Source organism: Acanthochromis polyacanthus, chromosome 2 (assembly GCF_021347895.1).
Source record: "Acanthochromis polyacanthus isolate Apoly-LR-REF ecotype Palm Island chromosome 2, KAUST_Apoly_ChrSc, whole genome shotgun sequence".
Lineage (NCBI taxonomy): Eukaryota > Metazoa > Chordata > Actinopteri > Pomacentridae > Acanthochromis > Acanthochromis polyacanthus.
The window spans coordinates 19,428,254-19,447,554 of NC_067114.1; the positions used below are offsets into that span (position 1 = coordinate 19,428,254).

General features: G+C 43.4%; 1 protein-coding gene across 1 annotated transcript in view; it reads right to left on the reverse strand.

Moving 5' to 3' along the window:
• Nucleotides 1-301: 301 nt before the first annotated feature.
• atosa (atos homolog A) overlaps nucleotides 302-19,301 on the reverse strand; it is a 31,254-nt gene continuing 12,254 nt past the window's right edge. Inside the window, exons 2-12 of the mRNA XM_022199539.2 lie at nucleotides 10,338-10,522; nucleotides 9,544-9,740; nucleotides 7,622-7,747; nucleotides 5,573-7,451; nucleotides 5,043-5,168; nucleotides 4,042-4,130; nucleotides 2,878-2,974; nucleotides 2,413-2,571; nucleotides 2,212-2,280; nucleotides 1,699-1,898; nucleotides 302-1,578 (exon numbers count right to left, since the gene is read on the reverse strand). Of these exons, the coding sequence (XP_022055231.2) occupies nucleotides 1,425-1,578; nucleotides 1,699-1,898; nucleotides 2,212-2,280; nucleotides 2,413-2,571; nucleotides 2,878-2,974; nucleotides 4,042-4,130; nucleotides 5,043-5,168; nucleotides 5,573-7,451; nucleotides 7,622-7,747; nucleotides 9,544-9,740; nucleotides 10,338-10,522 (3,281 nt within the window). The 3' untranslated portion in view covers nucleotides 302-1,424. The remainder of the gene's footprint in view (nucleotides 1,579-1,698; nucleotides 1,899-2,211; nucleotides 2,281-2,412; nucleotides 2,572-2,877; nucleotides 2,975-4,041; nucleotides 4,131-5,042; nucleotides 5,169-5,572; nucleotides 7,452-7,621; nucleotides 7,748-9,543; nucleotides 9,741-10,337; nucleotides 10,523-19,301) is intronic.

A 19,301-nucleotide genomic window follows, 5' to 3' on the forward strand; every position in this document is an offset into this window, starting at 1 on the left:
AAAAGGGATGTCAGTGATGGATTTCAAATGCATGCATTTACAGTGCTTTAATGAGTCAGCAACTACTGGCCAGTGTTTGAACCAAGGCCATCACAGCCCACACATCATTCCTGCCACACATCAAGAGTGTGGAAAGTGTCCCCGATTTCTCATCTGCACCTTTTTCAAGTTTTAGTCAGTAAAAGTAATTATTTGTTTGTAGGTGTGACACTGTGGACATTTCATTTCAGGACATTGAGAGGTAGCATCAGGCAGAACAGAAACCACAGTGGAAAAATTAAAACCACAAAGACACAGTGCAGATTTTCAAGATTGCTTTAGAAGATATATAGATATATTTTTTTCAGATTTGAATATTAATGTCAAAAATACATACTATGATATACAGTTTGCACTACATCATCTTAGCATGACAGACGTCACAAGTAGTAACTGAAATATTAATTTAAATATTAAATAAACTGATGGTAAGTAAACTGAGAGTGAATGTGTAAACACTAAACTAAGGTTACTCTTTCTATTGCAACACTTCCAATAAAGTGGTTTTGTAACAGTACAAAAGTATTAGAATATGACTATTTTCTGTTTCATTTCCAGTTACAATGAGAAAAAAAATCCACAGTGCACTTCTGATGTTCGGTTGTGATGTTTTCAGGTGAATCTGTCTTGATTGCTTGTTCGACTTCTTGAGTGGTCCATGGGATGTGTTGCACCACAGTCTGCTGCCCGGTTCCTCTTCCGTGTGCGCTCCTTCTCCGGCAAGCTCAGGAATCACAGGGTCACAACTGAGTTTACTTTCAGCAGAGACGAAATCTAGTCTTCAAGGATTTAAAATCAGAATTGTTCACCAGTGAAAGGGTTTTGTATTCAATTAGAAAGAAATTAACTGAGATTTCAGTGGTCCAAATTAACTTTCTGATTTGCGTCAACAGAGTGAATCAGCCTAAACTCTCTTGACTTCATTTCAAGTGTCTAACTCCATCTGTGGACAATCACTGGTCTCTACACTCCTGCCAGACGCTGGAGGGGAAACACACAACAGCAGGAAAAAGGATTAGCTATCAAATCTGGTAAGAACGCCTTGACCAAGAGTACAAGATCGGAAACACACTTTCTAACCGTAACCTTTGACCCAACCTCTCTGTTTAAAGTTGCGCACTTAACAGAGAAAAAGGTTTATTTCTGAAGAGTCTCTGAGGCTCTTAGCCCCCCCAACCCCCACCCCCTGTCAGTTTAGGGTGACAGAAGGTATGAAATGTAAGTTTCTGGACACAGGCCAGAAGAGGCTTGTTGACTGCGGTCCTCATCTCTCTTGAAATACTAGCCACAAACTAACAGGTTGAATAAGAGTCTATCGCTGGCATCAGGGTGTAACTGAAGCTTCAGTAGTGGCCTGCCGGGTGGAGGAGGGAGGGCATCAGGCCTCAGCAGCGGGGAGAAAAGGGTGGGTCAATAGGGGACTCTGTGAAGGACTGGAGCTCATAAGCAGCACCGCTGTCCACCTCCATGGACTTCCTAGAAAACAGCAGACGGATGTCCCTGTGGAGGTAGATCTTCCCAGACTTAGAGCTCTGGAACCTGGTGGGGATGAGAGACAGAGATGACAAACAGGGAGGATGAAATCGGGAGAGGGAACTTCACCTCTGCTGGATATATTTCACTTTCAGTGTGTGCGGAGAAAAATAGCAGCCTTCTCACCTCAGATGAACGAGGTAGCGCAAGGTGCGTCCCTGGCCCAGGGTGAGGGGCTTCCTGCTGGTCTGATTGTTTGTGTCACGGCGGACGGGAACAGAGAAGGTCCTCTGGCGTAGGAAGGTCTGGTGTCCAGCTGGCATGGCTCGTAGGTCGTACATCACAACAAACATCTTTACCACCGTCTTGTTGGGGTTGAATAAGGTCTGAGGGGTTCAACCAGAGAGCGTGTCAAGATTTAAGACAGATTTCAAAATCACTGTATGTAATGGAATAAGAATCTAAAAGGAAGAATGCTTTTCAAATTCAGAAATACAAGCACCATTAACAGATAAACACAAGCCATGTATATGTATTTTACAAGAACAATTTTCCTTTACAACCACTAGGAGTCTCCCTTTCCTTTTGTTACTCAGTGTCATCTCTTTGTTCTCAGCTGTGTGCACCAACTCCACCATGCAGATATTTTACAGACAAATATTTTTCATATTTTTAGAACTGCGAAAAAGAAATCCTCACCACTTGTATGGTTCCTGATGGAGGTACACGGTAGCCCCTTTTTCCCAGGGACTCCAGGTTTATCACACCCTGTGAAAAAACACAAAAAGTAACACATGGAAGCACACACACATTGTCTAAGGACAGTGTAGGCACAGCCATGCAGGCTGAAAAAGAAAAAAAAAGGTGAATTATTCAGGGGCTGGAAAAACGTAGTCTCACCATATATGGTGAGGGAGCGTTGTCATCAGAGACACTGTAGAACGACACATCCACAGGTAAGGTAAGGTGACTGGGGCAGAAGGATCCGCTTGCTCCAACCTCAGCTGTGAAACCCTCCACCGTTCCCAAAGGCTCCAGGCGGTAGTTCAGCACACACTCCTAATGAAGCAGAGCTCAGTGTTCAAGATCTCTGCCGTATATTCCTCACAGTCTGACGCACATTTTTTTCACCTTGACTTTTCAAATTCATCAATTCGTCATTGCAGCAAAGATATTAGAAAATCTGAAAACACAGAGAGCCATGAAAATCTACAAGCTGCTGAATGATGGTAACTTAAGCAAGAGTGGCAGCCAAATGCATTCCCTTTGAGCCTGGAATCATCGAAGGATATAAAAGAGTGCAAGTGATTGTGAGCTGTTGTTTAAAATGATGACCAAAGAAGAAGCAGATTGTGTGTGTTGTACCTCAAAGTTTCCCAGCAGACTGAGACTGGCAGGTGGAGCGCTGGCACTGAACAGCTGCTGGGACTCATCTGTGTATCCTTCTCTCTTTGGACACACCCTGAAAGGTTTAAAACACACACAACTTGTTTTCAAAGTGTGATGTAAGAGCTTATTAAGGTGCTTACATGACAAAAATGGTATGTTGGAACAGACCTGCATTCCCGATGAGATAAAATGATCCCAGACTGATGATATTTGTGTGTAAACAAAAGCGTTATCAGTTATCTTGTAATGTTTGGTACTCTGACAACTTAATTCACTGGAAGAACAGGCAGCAACAATGGAATTTGGTTCTACTTACTCCACAGATAAATCTTGAGTCACGTTATTTTTAACAAAGCAAATATTTTTGACTAAAAAAATCATAAATTGAGGCTGGACAGTAGTTTTTAACCAGCCACAGTCACAATGATCACAACCTATCAGGAGACTGAAATGAACTTTCAACCCAGAACATCAAACTCTTCAAACATCTGCTTTATAGAAAGCAGCACTGAGCTTCCACCCACATTAGCTGTGTGTAGGCAGAGCCATGAATCTCTGTGTATATAAAGCCAGTTCAGTTCTGTCTGCCATTTTGAGTTGAATGTGTGTGATTCTAGATGCAGTCACAGTACAGCAGAGCTTCAGCAGGTGGCAGCATGAGCAGAAAAGTCCTAACCTTACCACGGAGAATGCTGTTATTGTTTTGTCCCTGAACATACAGACATCGCTCCTTTATGCTACTGTCTGTCCAAGGCTTTTGTTTCAAGAGTTTGGATGTGGCAAAACTGTAGCAAATGCCTTCTCCAAGACAGATCCTTTAAAAAATTGGCTGCAAACCAATCAAGTATTGAGAGCAAAATTTTCCTTGCTTGTTACACAATAAAAGTTGAAATGTTACAAAGTGAGAAAACAAGTAGGTTTGAAATTTATGATGAAAAGTATGAGTAACTCGATCCAGATGGTACTATAATCAACAGTTAATGTGGGAGGTAACTGTAAAAGAATAAAAAAATCTTTGTCCTGTAACTGTGATTTAGACTGTGTTAGACCAGTGAAGGTACCCCAACCATGGCCTTGTGGGCAAAGCCTAGTGAGATAGAGATTGGTGACTACAGGAAGAGGAAATGAGAAAACGCATACCTTTTCCCAAAAGCCCAAGGCAAACCCTTACAGCCAGCCAGAGAGGTGTCTAGGTCGAAGTAGCCTGTTTGATTTTTCCTCTGCGGAACCTGCAGCAGACACAAAGGACATGATTAACACAGAGCAGCTGTCATGTATCTCAGGATTGAGCTTGTATGATACTCTTTTCTTTTCTTTATTTTTTACAGAAATGTCAAATTACATATTTCTACCTCATAGGAGAGAAATTTAGAGGGATAAACTATGAATTACGTGAGTGTTTGATGACAGATAAATGTATTAAATGTTTAATCAAAGCTGTAATTATTAAGATACATTGTCCAAATCAAACAGTGAATTTGATGTATTATTAAAGATCAACAAACAAAAAGTCGTGAAGGTAAACTGAGTCCAAAAGATCAACATACAGTTTTACTACATTTTGTACAATGGGAGCTTGATGCGTATGTGGGAACTTGTGTGTTGCAAGAGTTTCTATGAGTGTATGCGTGTGCTTGTGCACATGTCAGTTTGATTTGTGTGAGTGTAAGTGATCAGGTAGGAAATTGTGATGATTAAACTAAACATGGCTGATGAGACACAGATGAGTCACACACTTCACCTCCTGCTTTGTGTGCTTCTGTGTGTACATTAACTCTGGATAACTACTCAGTAGCCCAGCAGCCATAAAAAAAAAAAACAGCTGCCAGATATTTCAAAGTCTCTTCATGACAAACATTTACAGCACCACAGTACTTTCGCTGGTGAAAGCGCTGTGAGTAATGCTACAGATGGCCCGGAATACAGGGTAGTGAGTGTGGTGTTATGACAAACACAACTGCATGGACACCGACAGTGACTACTAATCACGACTAAGTCATTAGGCATTCGACTGTGCCTGTAAGCCTGCATGTGACTGAGGAGCCGTCTCAACAAATATTCAAATTACAAGTGGGAGATGACTCTGAGTTTTACTGTGTAGATGCAGCTCCGGCGTGTGAGTGTGTGTGTGTTCTTCTCACAGGGCTGGAGAGCAGAGGCAGGCCGGTGCAGGGATGGAAAGCCTTGGTCGCTGTGGCGTCTAGTGAGTGGCGATTCTGTTTCTTCCAGCTGTTGCAGGGACGCAGAGGGGAGGGGCTGTGAGCGCGCTAGAGCACAGAGACAGAGAGAGATTAAGACAGCTTGCAAATGAACCGAAATTATCTGCATTTATCAAGCCACAGTTCTCCTAAGACAAGACAATATAAATCAGGAGGCTTTTTCCTGTATGGATGTTAAATTTAAGGGATGCCTAATGCCTATTTAGTCATTTTAAGATTAAAGGAACGCCATAAATAGGAGTAGATTTGCTGAGAGGGAGAAGATCAGTGTTGTTTGGATGACTGCATGCTAAACATTAAGCTATCACCAGTTAGATTAGCATAAAGACTTGGAACAGGGGCTTTGTAAATCGACTTATTCTATTTTTTTAATATGTACACACAAAACTAAAGTGCAAAAACTAAGACAAACACAAAGCTATTTAAAAAAAAAAAAAAAAGAAGCTCCTTACAAGGACAGTAGGAGATGGAGTCATGTCTGGACTGGATGTGCTGGAGCATCCAGACTCCGAGGGGGCCTGGTTCTCATCCTGGAGGGCAGAGGCCTGGGCTGGTGCACAGTTGTGCATCTGCATCTGGGAGTGAGACTGAGGCTGAGGCTTGCTGTGGTCGTGGCTTCTGTTACAGTTCGTGGCTGGGCTGGCATCACTGTAAACCCAGCTAAAAATCTGGGCATTCCTTGGACTGTTCTCAAGGACAGGGGAGGCATAGGGGTTTTCATGGCTGCTGGGTGTCCTGACTCTGAGCTTTTCCTGGGGGGAGGTTCGTAAACGCTGACCAGCCTGGGTAAAGGACTGGCCTCTGAATGAGGATTCTTCAAGTGTAAACTGAGCACCATTTTGGGCCCGGGGTGAATGGCATTCGGTCCCCGGATCGACTTGGGGCTTGTCTGTGCAAACGGGCATGTGTGTTGCAGCGGTGTGCGTGCTGCCTCTGTGAGTTTCGTGGCTGGGTACGTGGCCGTTGGTGTAGCCGTTGGTGGCAGTGTGTGAGGCCTGTGGGATGTGCGTGGTGTGCGAGTATGTGCGGACTGTGTGTGTGACTGTTGTTGTGTGCGTGTGGTGCAGAGGGCTGCCACTTCTGCTGTGCCTGGGGGACAGAGAGGGGACAGACAGTCTCTCCTGGATGAGTCTAGTAATGTCTTGGACCGCCTGGGCGATGAGGGAGCTGTCTCTCTCCCTCTCTCTGTCTTTCTCCTTCTCTCTGTCTTGCTCCTTCTCTCCATTCCTCTCTTCTTCTCTGTCTCTTGTCTCAGTCATTTTCAGCTTCCTGCAGGCTGCAGGTTTAGGGGAGGGGCTCTCCCGTTTAACAAAAGACGTGTCAGTCACAGGTGTGCTGAACGGGGCGGGCCACACACGTCCCACAGACTCATAGGGTGGTACGTCAGGCTCTTTGGTCTTACTGGCAGTTAAGTCGTCATGATTACTGCCCCACATGGCTTTGGGAGGGTTGTCAGATGCAAAAAGGCCGGGAGGGAGAGGTGGGGCTGTGGGGTCACAGAAGTTAAGCCTTTGTGCAATGCGGGCTATAACTTCCTGTCTCTCCTGCAGCAGGGAGCCAATCAGGGGGTTTGTCTCGGATGCTGCAGGCCTTGGGGAGGGGCAACGAGGTGGCTCGGCCAAAGATAAATTCTTAAAAGCTCTCAGAGGCTCAGAGATGGGTCCCTTAGACTTCTCACTGCTGTTGGTACCAGAACCATAGTCCTCTGCTTGCGTGGGGTCAGATGAACCGTTGAGGGTTGAGTAGAGCCACTTCCCTGCTTTACTTGTGGGAAGTGGGGAAGGGGAGTGGGAGCGGGAGGGCGTGGGGGAGTGAGAAGGCCGGTGGAACAGAGGTGAGCCCTGACGCTGGGGGAGGTTGACCTGCGGAAGCTCTCCATTCTGATACGTGTGGTTTTCACCAGGCTCCTGGCTCTTCTTGCTGTACGGATGTGGTACAGCAGTGTGAGGAAGGCTGTTAATGGGGATGTTGTTGATGGGAAGATTAGGAATGGGTAAACCATTGAGAAGAAGGCCAGACATGGAGTTGGAGCTCTTGCTGTACATGTTGGAGTTGTGAAGGAGGCTGTCTTTACTGGGGTCCTGGCTCTTTTTGAGGGTGGGCAGGCCACCATGGCTGTTGAGGTTTGGGTTGAGGCTGGGCGTCTTGCTGTAAAGTGGAGGGAGGCCGGTGTGGATGCTGCAGGCCAGGGTGGGGTAGGTGGGCTGTCTGGGGAGTGACTGGACACGAACCTGCAGCGCAACGCTCTGGGACACATTGGGAACAGGGAAAATGTGCTCTGAAGGTGGTTGGGAAAACTGCCACACCAAGTCCTCATCAGCAGCACTGATCCTGTTGGACAGAGAGTGAGATTCAGTAAACAGGATTTACACCCGTTTATAACATTGAAATAAACAGAACTTTAGCAAGTTTCCTGTAGTTCTAACACTCTAGTCTGACAGCCTGACTGAGAAACCTTCAGCCCACCACCGTCCAAATCTTCACTCAGTGCTACAACTGACCTGTACAGGATGTTTCTGGGGACGATGCCATGGGAGGCACTGAGCCAGGCGCTGAGCTGGGAGAAGAAGACGTAGGAGCGAACAGCCAACAGCAGGGTCTTCTCCTCAATGAAACGATCGCCGCTTCTATTAAAAACACAGTTATGAAGAGGTGGAAGTGTGCCAGTGTGTCAGGTTAATGAGAAAACAGTTAAGGGGTGTGTGTGTGTGTTTTTTTTCAAACACAAAGTGAGCTCTGTTCGTATACATGTGAGTAGAAAAGTGGGCCGATCTGCCAGGCTAATTAACCCCCAGAGTGCCAATCCAGTTATCTGGATATTTGATGGTATTGTTTTTTTACATTTTGTGATCATGGTATGGCATGTATTTTTGTGCATTATTATAGTCTTTCTTTCATAGCTTTAAATAGCTTTTGCTTTTAACCTCTTGACAATAGTATCAGTAGAAGTCTTCATGATCTCTAGACCTAGTGACATATGAAACTCATGCACATCTAACGTAATGCCACTTTTTACATTGACGATATGATACATTATAGCAATTTGCATTGATCATTTCCTTGCTATAATCTACTGTACAATAAAATTATTGAAATATATAAGCAAGTGATAACATTCTGGCAGGTCTTGTGAAGGTTTATACAGTTTCTGGGAGCTATATAAGTGCATTCTGAATATAGTCTTAATTTTATAGGCTTTGTTTGGACTGACTGCCATTCAGATTTGTTTTTCAAACCATACCTTTAGGACACACTGTCAGATGTAACCAACTTATCTGTATGGTTTGCTGTAGCTGTGGTGGAAGCCTCTCCCCAAAGTGCCAGCAGACAGACAGATTTTTGTTGTTCATGTTGCCCTCCAAAGAACTCTGCTAGTAGCAGCAAGAATTTTGCTCAGCACTTCTGTCAATCTGGATTTGACGTGGTGGTTTTGTGTTGCACTGCATGTGATGCAAAGAAACACTTTGAAATCCCATTTAAGCTGCCACACCGTCTGGGCTATGACACAGCAGCAGAAATGCGATTGGAGCTGCATTTCAAACCATATCCAAATGTGGTTTGGATCCAGATTGTGAAAAAATCTTATTTCATATTTCTATTTTTTTTGCTGTCTACAATTTCTAAAATCAATCTGAATAATGGAACTGGGTTGGCAGCCTAAACAAGATCTTAGACACAGCTATAGTATTTTAGTGTGACACAAGGTCTGTACACAGAAACGACTTAAAACTCAGTACAGTAATTTATCCAAAAACTTTGTTTTTGCCACTGTTGTACTTCAATTCAGCGCATTTCACTTTAGCTTTTCAAAGAATTGTTGGTGAATTTCTTTTCCCATTTTCATTTTTGATCCTTAATGTATCCTTATGTATTGTTATATTTTGACATAAAAGTAGGAGGAATATACTGCTGTTGATGTGGAACCAATAGATTGTCAGACTACAACTGTTACCCAACTGGACCATGTTCATTCCACGTACAGTGGGTTTGCTGATCAAACCTGTACATACTCGCACATGTAGTCACTTTAGCACACCTTAAGGCACTCTACACATTATATATACACTAAAGTATTTTCATGTTTTTTTTGGCGTTTCTTTTAATTTTAAAGGTATATATTTTCCAGTATTTGCTCCAGAAACTGTAGGTCTTTTGTGTTTAAATTTATATTGCATGAACAAAACAGAATATCAAAGCGGAGTATATGAAAGCACTAGCTGTGGAAGCAACAAAAATAAGAAAGAAAAGGATGAAGGGAGAAGGTGGAACCTTGGAAATATAATGTGCAGTGTGTCTCTTCTCTCTGTTTGTGGGCACCTGTTCACATGAATAACACTTTCTTAGTATTTTATGAAAACAGACAGAAGCGTGCTTTTCTAGCATTGTCCATGTTTAAGAGTACAAGTGTGTGCGTGTTCCTCACTGTCTTGGAACTGGCTGCAGGGTCCATCTCTCCAGCAGCAGAGCATCTCGTTTGATGACCGGGTCGCTGATGGGGTCACTCGGGGGGCACTCATCACCATAGCAACAGTCTGGCAGGAGCATGACCTCGATCATGATGGGGATGCTGTTCCTCCAAAGCAGGATCACCTCAGAACGGGTTCGCCTTGCCTGCCGACACTGGAAACAGACACACAGCCGCAGACAAAGGTGGAAGGTTAGTGCTCATTAGTGAATGTCAACATGGGGACCGTGAACCTGAAGGGCAAAGCAGATGGGACCCCAAGGAGCCCCGCTTAGAGCTAAGTGAATTCTGTGCAAATTCATTCGGATCACATCGGAGTTCAAACAAAGTTTACGGTATATTGTCTTTTTGCGTTGTTATGCCAGTGACAGAGGGGTATTGTGCACACCCAGTTTATTAGGTACAACTCTCATATTACAACCCTGTATTGAATCAAAACTAAATAAAGGTTACAAAATCAAGAGTTTGTTTGAACAGTCAGAGAGGTGTCATGACCTAGTGATTCTGTCACTGAATATTGCCTGTTGAGTTCCAGTTCTGTTGGGAGAAAGACAGAATTTTTTAAATTATCACTAAAATCATTCATAACAAATGTGTTCAGTGTGGAGCAAGTTTGCTTATGCTTATAATCTGAGCTACACAAATGGAGCAACAACAACCCCTGGTAAAGTGGGGAGCTACTGCCTCCTTTTACATTAAAGGCACAAAAACATGAGAGACTGTGTACATAAGTTTATGTTGACGTGTTCTACCTGGGGCAGTTTGTCGCTGCATTCATGCTTGTGAAGAGGAGGCATGGCCGACTGGGCTGGTGGACAGTGCAGCCCCTCAGTCCTGCCCTTCACAGAATATTCTGGTGTCCTTCCCTCTGTGATGAGTAAGGTCAGGAACACCAGGAACTCCTCAGCATCGTACTCGAAAAACTCCTCTGTGGCATCTGGACAACACAGAGAAACAGAGGGTCAGCATATTTTTCAGAATCACTTCACATCAAAACAGCAAACAAGGAACTGGTTGGAAGAAAACAGAAGTTAATCTACTTATCTGCCTATTCTGTTACTGATGCTGGGACAATAAAAATGCCCGAACAACAGCAGAAAACCACATGTATTGCCATGATGCATGACTGATAATCTTTGTTTAGGTTTTTTCTTAAGTGGATAAGGCTATTTAACTTTAGCTGGAAAGGCTTGTTTAGAGAAAGGGGTGTGGGGGAAGGCGGTGGATGACACAACTTTTCCAGTTTGGCTGCTTTAAAGGAATATATTTAGACCTTCCATGTCAGCTGAGCTGAGGGGTGAAGCCACACACTGACTGCTCCTTCTCCATTACAGGATACACAAACATAGGCAGCACTGGCGGTGACATTATTAACACTCACTGGCAAAACATTTACAAAAAAAAACTCAATCAGATGTATGAGAAAAGCACAGGAGCGAAATGATTGAGTGTGTGTTGCACCACCCTGTGCCTCACAAATTTTGTCAGGGTAGTGTGGGTGGGGCTGGCAGGACAGAGTAGGGCTGATTCAACCTTTCACTGTTTTGGAATAGGCTATTCCCCTCTGACTCTGTTCAAATTAACATTTATATAGACACACAAAGGCTCCTGACAAAGAATAATCAGCTGGTTGTCACATTCAAATTACAGCTCACACTGAGTCACTCTGTTGTATGTTATTATTCACAACAGCTGAATCTATAGGAGGCTTTAAACGGGGCAAGTTGGAGGCTGTTATACATTAGGTCACCAATCAAATGTTGCCTAATTGTACGTTTGTCTTTAGCCACCGCAAAATGAACAGAAACCTGCTGTTTGTGTTATAATTGAAGCTTAGAGCTTAAGTAAAGTATTTTTAGCAGACACTTGAAGAGCCTGTCTTAGCTCTCTACTGCCTGCACTCCTCCAGAGAAAACTCCCAGAATCCCTCAGGAGGTCAGCTGATATACAGCAGCACAAAGAATTACAGCTTTCTTCCCTCACAGCACACTGATGTACAGAAGCTGGCTGCTCGAAAACTCTGAATTTCTAAATAGTGGAATCAGAGTCACACTAAATGGAAGGCAAATTAAGGTGGACATTTCTCTTTTTCCCCCCACTCTGACAACATCACAACCTCATAAGGATAGGAGTACAGATACACAAACGCATAACCTGTCCTCCTCCCACCAGAGCAGAGCTGGCTAGAACAGAGTCCCTCTCAGCTGGCTCTGCAGAAGTGTGAGCTACAAGCTGCTGCTGTATGTATGTGTGGGTACGTATCGTAGTCAGCCAGCCAGTCACGCACATTCCTCCCAGGGAACTCCTCCTACATGCCTCTGAGCTGCTGCTGCACGTGGAGAGAGACGCAGTCCAACACAAAACATGAGGAGGGAGGGAGGGAGGGAGAGAGGGACGGGAGGAGGGGGTCTGTTAGCCAGCTGTAGGCTGAATAAGCGCAGGATGAAAGAGATGGAGAGGGAGGCTATATTCAGAGACAATCTCTTTTTCTTTATGGGCCGGGATCGGAAAGGCTTGAACAAAGGGATCAAGAAATCAACAGCGGGGGGAGAAAAAGAGAGCAAGAGACAGGAGAGAGGGAGTAGTATATGACAACGGTCAACATTCAAGGTCACAGTCCATCGCCTTTGCATGATGGTTGGCTTAAAAGCACTGGATAGAGCGGGTACTGACTGGCTGATGTGATGCTAAGGTTTCATAGTCCCAGTCTGTACTTGAAAAAAAGTCTTCAGTTGCTGGTGCTATTAGGATTTGGGCTAAAGGTGACGCTCTGAGATGGAGGCCAGGAGCAAAAGAGAAAGGAAGCACGGATGGACGAAGCCAGGAAGGTAAAAGATTGATTAAGGAAGCAGAAGAAAACACCCTCTGAGGAGGGAGGAAGGTAGCGCTTAAACTACTTATTTGCCTGCCGATACCCCCCATGAACACACAAACACACACAGAGCCCCAATTCATGTGTGCACAGTGGGTGTCAGATTGCTGCTTTACAGGAAAAGCAAGCCCAAGAACATTCACCCCTACAGCACACATGGTAAAAACACACATGGCCACCGTGGCACACACATAATCTACTCCAAGCATACACAGCAACACACACATGCAGTGCAGGACAAAGGGCCAGTGATAGAGGCTTTGGTTCAGGGGCCCAGCTTGCGTATGCTAAGATGAGAGCTGTCATTCATTAGGGTGTAGTGCCTGAATAGAACATTCCTATGAAGCCTATACACACACAACTAGGGCTGGCCCGAATAGTGGTTGCTGGTCTCCGAATATTCGGGCCCTATTGAAGACGAATATGCGAATATTCGTTCCGCCCCGTAACACCGGGGGGTGGGGGGTGGGGGTTGAGGCTGGGTTTTGACGGCCTGAATATTCGGATCCGTTTGTCTGGTCTCCCGGGTCCAAATTGTGCCTTTGTTTTGTCTTCAGTTAAACGGAAGAATTCCCAAACAGCGGAGGTCTTTGGCATCTTGTCTTGTGTTTATGCAATATCTGGATACCGCCGTAGCGAACAAATATTCGGATATTCGGGATATTCGGGTCCAGCCCTACACACAACATACCAGCACAAAGACACACATCATAAATGGAAGCTGGGAGGTGATCAGGATACAGAACAAAACAAAAAAGGCAAAGATGTAGCAAACCTTTGCACAGAGGCTGTGTCCAGAGCTGAAATCTGATTGTGTACTTTTTCAGCAACTTCAAACTACCAAAACAAAATACATGATTGCAATATATTGCTGGTGTTTTAGTCTGATGCTCAATGCTAGAGACAGAGCTTCTTCCTCTGTAACATTTTTAATCCTGCTTTTGGTGCAACTGGTTAATATCTTTTGGGAATTTATGTAACAATCAGCATTGTCTACCAATCATTAAGCCTCCAAGCTTGGTTCAATGTTCAATCCTGCCTTTTCCTTCCTGTCCTCTTTCTCTCTTTCTAGCTGGATCATGACCAATTCATTCCTGTCTCTTCATCTCTGTAAAATGTTAATTTTGAATAAATAAGTGCACCTCTCTTTCTTCAGTTTGTTTTAGAGTGCTCTATGTGTGTGTACATGATGTCGTTTGGGGTTCTTTTAAAACTTCACTGGTCCCCCTTGCACTCAGTGAAGCAACTACCATAGCAACTACTCGCACTGCTCGAGAAATGCAAACAGAAAACACTTCAATGAGGAAAACATAATCAGGTTTAGGTCCAGTGTTTAAATAAGAAGCTTTATGGATACATCCAGCACTGAATAGGTCCAAATCCAGATACACAAACACACAATGGAAACCTGTTATTCTTTTTTCCATGTGCATGTGATCTCCGCTCCATCTCCCGATAATGTGTGATGTAAATTATGTAACAGGTCGGATTAAGATTCAGGCATCTTATTATTAGACCTGTGACCGCCTGCCACCAAGTGCAGCTGGAGTCGTGCCTACAGATCAGCTGGTTCAGCACACACAGACACACACTCACACCCACAAACACCTCTCAGCTGTCTCGATGTCCTCAGACCAACATATCAGTACGGAGTCATGTGGGATGGAAAAAGGCCTCTAGGACAAGAGCAGAGGGGTCAACCTCGATAGCCAACGCAGTCTTCGGAGTAAACACACCAAAATATACGCTGACATACACTTCAGAATGAATCATCATTACCTAAGACCTGTCTGAGAGGCAAATAGAAAAGTCAAACACGTCAGTGCATCGGCAAACTGTTGTATGACTCGTGCTTGTGTTGCATCTCTAATAAAATCATTGTACACTTGCACTTGGGTGTCAGAGTGATTACGAAGCTCGCAATTTGAATACACGTAGCCGAGATCAATTTTTACATTTCGTACCCAGCAGTGTCGCTGTATTAACAGAGAGACAGATGGGAAGACAGAGGGAGAGAGAGAAACGCACAAAGGAAGACAACGCACACACACATTCAGATAAGATGACCCATTAATCCTTGCACTGTGGCCACACAATCACTGCGTGGTTGGCCCTCTTTCTATGGCAAAAGCGGCTCAGCTCTCTTCACAAACACGCAAATGTTCACACACATACGCTCACAGCTAATTTGAATGCGGAGTAAGTACCCATATGGTCACCACTCCCATCTTCCTCTGCTCAGCCAGTTCTGTACTCAGTATGTGAAATTTGTACAGGATCATGCTTAATAACTAACTATTGTTTCATTTTGGAATTAATCTGCATCCATCAGTTAATTATTGAATCTACAAAATACCAGAAAATGGTTTCCGCAGACCACTGTGACATCTTCAAATGTCTTCTTGTGGCTCAACAACAGTCAGTATCCACAGATACTCACTTTACTCTGTTTTGATACAAAGAAAATAATCAAATCCTCACGTTAAAAGGAGGAACAAACAATAATGAAGTGACATTTTGCTCAATAAATCATTATTTTATTCGCCAAAGTCTTAGTGGGAACACAACCCTGATAAGTTCACTTGCAGCTGGACTACTGATACTCAAAAGACACGGTAAGCGTGATAATATATTGCAGAGCAGCAACCAGAGAGAGATGACAGTACACAAAAAGAGACAGAAGGTCCGCAGAGATACTGGAATAGACAGACATGTGGTCTAAAGGGCAGATAGGAAACATGCGCAGACAGTTCAAAAGGCAGACAGGAAGTCATTTTAACCATGTTTCCACTAAACTGTCTGCCAAGCAAATCTCATGCAATCATGTGAAACCTTGCAATAAAGCAAATTATGTGGTATTACTATCAGCTGAGTTCCTGTTTAAAAACTAGAGTCTGTTTAGAAATGGCAAGTTTTTGCTGTTCTGGTGAGACAAGTCTTAGAGATGAAAACTGAAAAATATAAACCTACCTTGCTTTTGCATGAAATATCCCGGTCTAAAATTAAAATCAACTTAAAAGTGTACAAAAAATAAACAGTTTTTAAAATAGCTATTGTAGTGCAATGGCAGCTGTTATGTTTCACTTTAAATGCACAGACAGGCTGTGAAAGTAATGAATAACTCTGCAGCGACGGGTGAGGTTCCCCTGAGCAAGACACTAAAGCTCTAACTGCTCTCTTGGGGCTGAGTCAATTTTCTCAAGATGAATAAATAATAAAACTTAGAGAACAAAGATTTGTATGCCTGGACCAATTTCTTAAGAAAAGCAAGGCATCTAAGACAAAAGAGGATATTTACAATTTCTTAAAATGCTCATTTGGTTTTGATATTTAAAATCTTTTAAGTTGATATGTATAAGGCATTTGATTTTTTTCAGGACCTGCAGACTCTAGATAACCGGCCAGCTGGGAGGCTGTGTATTAAGGCAATTTTCAGGCAGCGTCAGTGCAGCAGTGGGAGCAGTCTGCTCGGCTCGCTGAGGTGTGTCAGCTTAACACACAATGATATCTAGCTCCTTCTGAATGGATCCAAACAGAAAAGGTGCAGCCCTTCTGACTGAACATTTCTCATTCTGATCAGGTACAGCAGTGGACGTCCTTGATGTAAAAGCAAAAGCTTTTTTTGCGGCTCTTGCACGTCTTTAGTCACCACTTTGTGAAGGACTGCGAAATGTATTAAATGTAAATGAAAAATGTCATGCTGTAATGTCCTGACCTTGAAGCATGCATGAATGTGCTGATGGGAATGTACACATACAGTGAAACTTCACCCCAGGGCAGCATTAGATCAGAGTTCTGATTTTTATTCTCTGTGCAACACTTCCATCACATGCAGGATGCACTATCAGAGACATCAGTTAAATAAAACAGCGCGCTCTCCATGTTTGTGTCACTTCACTCAGACTGTGCATCAATAGAGGGGGGCAGAGAGAAACACAGATAAATCTAAATTTAACACTAGTTCCATTTTGTTCCCATTTTATTGTGTTGAACTTTGTTGCATTCAAGAAAAGATCGTCAAAAGCACATATACAAGCAGCATACATGCATACTGTTTTGCAATTGTTGCAACAGCAATCACCAGCAAAGGAAATGGCACCACAAAATACTACATGATGCACTGCTGGTGAACCCAATAACCTTCCTCTTCCAGAGCACTAGAACTCTTGTCAAATTCTCCTACACTCAAAAAAATAATGAAAGGCAATATTTGTATTAGTAATCGCACTCTCACTTCTGAATGAGAAAACTGACTGTTTTAATGAAGAATCATGCAGCCCTTGTACTCGCATACCTACGTACACGCACAGCTTTGCCTGTATGATGAATATACAGAGGCAGAATAGGAGATTACTCTGACAGTTCTTCCATGCTAAATCTCTTTACTGCAGCCCCCGGTGAGATAAATATAGACACAACTTGGTAGCTCTCATTTTCTGTTGTTCTCTCTTTCTCTGATTTCAAAGTGTAGGTTCTCACAAGCAACTGTTTGATGACTTTGTGATGGTGTCTGCCAGCAACGCCTAGCTAAAAGGGGCTAATGTGGTGAGCACCTGAAGTCATACACTATGGAACGATAAGAATAATTAGCATTAATGCAAGACTGTCAGAAAAGTTCCAACAGCCACAAGTTACTTGCTAAATTGCTGACATACATTCAATTCTCATCTCTTTTGATTTCTACATACTATTGCTGTTAAAAGCTCCTTCCAAAAGCACAGCACAGACAATGCATGGGACATCTGAAAGGGTATTCCCTAAAACTGACCACGGAGCGGGGTCCTTGCATGCTGCCTGATGTCCACTATATGGCTTTCCCAACACTATCAAAGCATGACATCCAGTTTCAAAGTATTCAAATGCACTGGTAGCAAAGCAGGTGGCAGATCTGAAGTGTCAGCCGTTCTGGCAACTGCATTTCTACCACTATGGGAATTGTTTGCAATACCGTCTTTTCTGTGCCATGGCCAGTACTGCAGTGTGACCGACTATATTTGGAAACCAGATGGTGTGCAAGACCAACTAAACTGTATCTTCTCCTATATATTTGAAGGATTGCGACTGCTTACTTGTGGTTTTCCTTACCCTCTATTTCTATAGTGCTTCACAAGAGGGTGGATCCACGTTTACACTCTGCTAATGTATGCAAAAAAGCACATAGAGGCCTGCAGAGCCTACACAGTGAACAGTCTCAGTCTCAGCATACATCCTGACATGCTCTGAGTATACAGCATACTGTCAGACAACCTGGTACACAATTTGACTATCTCAAATCAGCTTTCTAGATTTGCTGTGTCACATTTTTTAAGCTTGTAACTAAAAGTGTGTTTTACCTTAGATGGAAAACAATCACCTTTATGGTTAATGTTCAGGCTCCCTGTGCAAAATATTAAGCACACAAATGTGAGCCATTGCAAACCAAGTAAATAGTTAACAAATCTTGATTCTGCTCATTGTTGCCATCTGACACAAGGCAGCACAGTCAGCGTAGCACCACCAACATTTTGTACTTGGCTTTTAAGACTGGACTGATATCAAGACACCTACAGATTCACACAACTTACACAAATTTCTTGAGTGCTGTAACAGAATTTGCTGCAGCATAGTAGTTGCCTTCCTGAATTTACCCACTGCCTTATCTACCACTGTTCCAAGTCTGACGCAAACTCACGAAGCCAAATTAATGTAAAAAAAAAAAAAAAAACAACAACAAAAACTCCGTTGTCTTTCTGTTCCGTTCAACAGTGAAAATAAGGAGAAAAAAAACAACTAAAAAGCAAACTAACGTCACCAGGTAAGTCACAGACCAAGAATGATCTAAGGAGGTGTCAGTTGTGATGCTGTCATGACTAGTTTTGAACAACAAAATCCCTTAATCTGGTGCAGCCCTTGATTTTATATAAAGATGGACAAAACCTCTGTGATGTCAGCCATAGGTTTGGTAAAGAGAGGTTTAAAAGCTCAGTGTGGTGGTTCTAGCCGTCGCCATCTTGGCAGTGTCGGACTCGTCCTAACTCTCAGCTAATCCAAAGATGAGCATAGAGGTGGAGCGTGATGTGGAGCTAATGCGGGCTATGCAAAACGTCTCTGGGCCATTGACTGTGCTACCTGTCACCCATGGCAGCCACATCCTTAACTAAGTATAACTTTAAGTCCTAACACAATTTAAACGTATGTTGTGAAGTTGAGTATGTCAACATGGCGTTCAAAAAGGACTGACTCACGCATGGAGCCAGCCTTAAATGGCCATTAATGTAACCACCATTTTTGTTACTTCCCCACTGGCTTAATTTTTCATCCCTGGATGGTGACGCTTGGTTACAGCTGGCATATATTTAGCAGGCAGAAGACAGTAGTGAAAAATAAGCAGCCAAACTTGCATGTATTTGATCTTAATGTCTGTTACTATCAATCATCTAGAAAATACACTAATGTAATGCACCCATGGGGGCATTGAATATTGTAATCCTGTTAAATTTTCTGTGAAACCAGAAGCTACAACAGGACTTAATTCACATTTAACCAAAGAGTGCTGTGACAGTGATGAACAAAACAAAAGCCACTCTTCCTATAAAGCTTCCAGCATAAAAGAGGGTGGTGTGGCAAGTGGAAAGAGATGCATGGCCTCAGTTATTTCTCTCCTGGCTGACTGACCTGGGACTAGAGCAGAGCGGTGATCAACGATCACGACTGCTGACCAGGGAAGAAAGAGGGGTTGGGGGGGGAAGGACAAGCGTTACCAAGGGAACGGAGGCATTGTGTTAAACATTCTCGTCACGGTGATTGAAGAGTGTCTCTGTGTAGGAATGAGCTGCCCCAATATGTGTCTTTGTATGTGACAGTG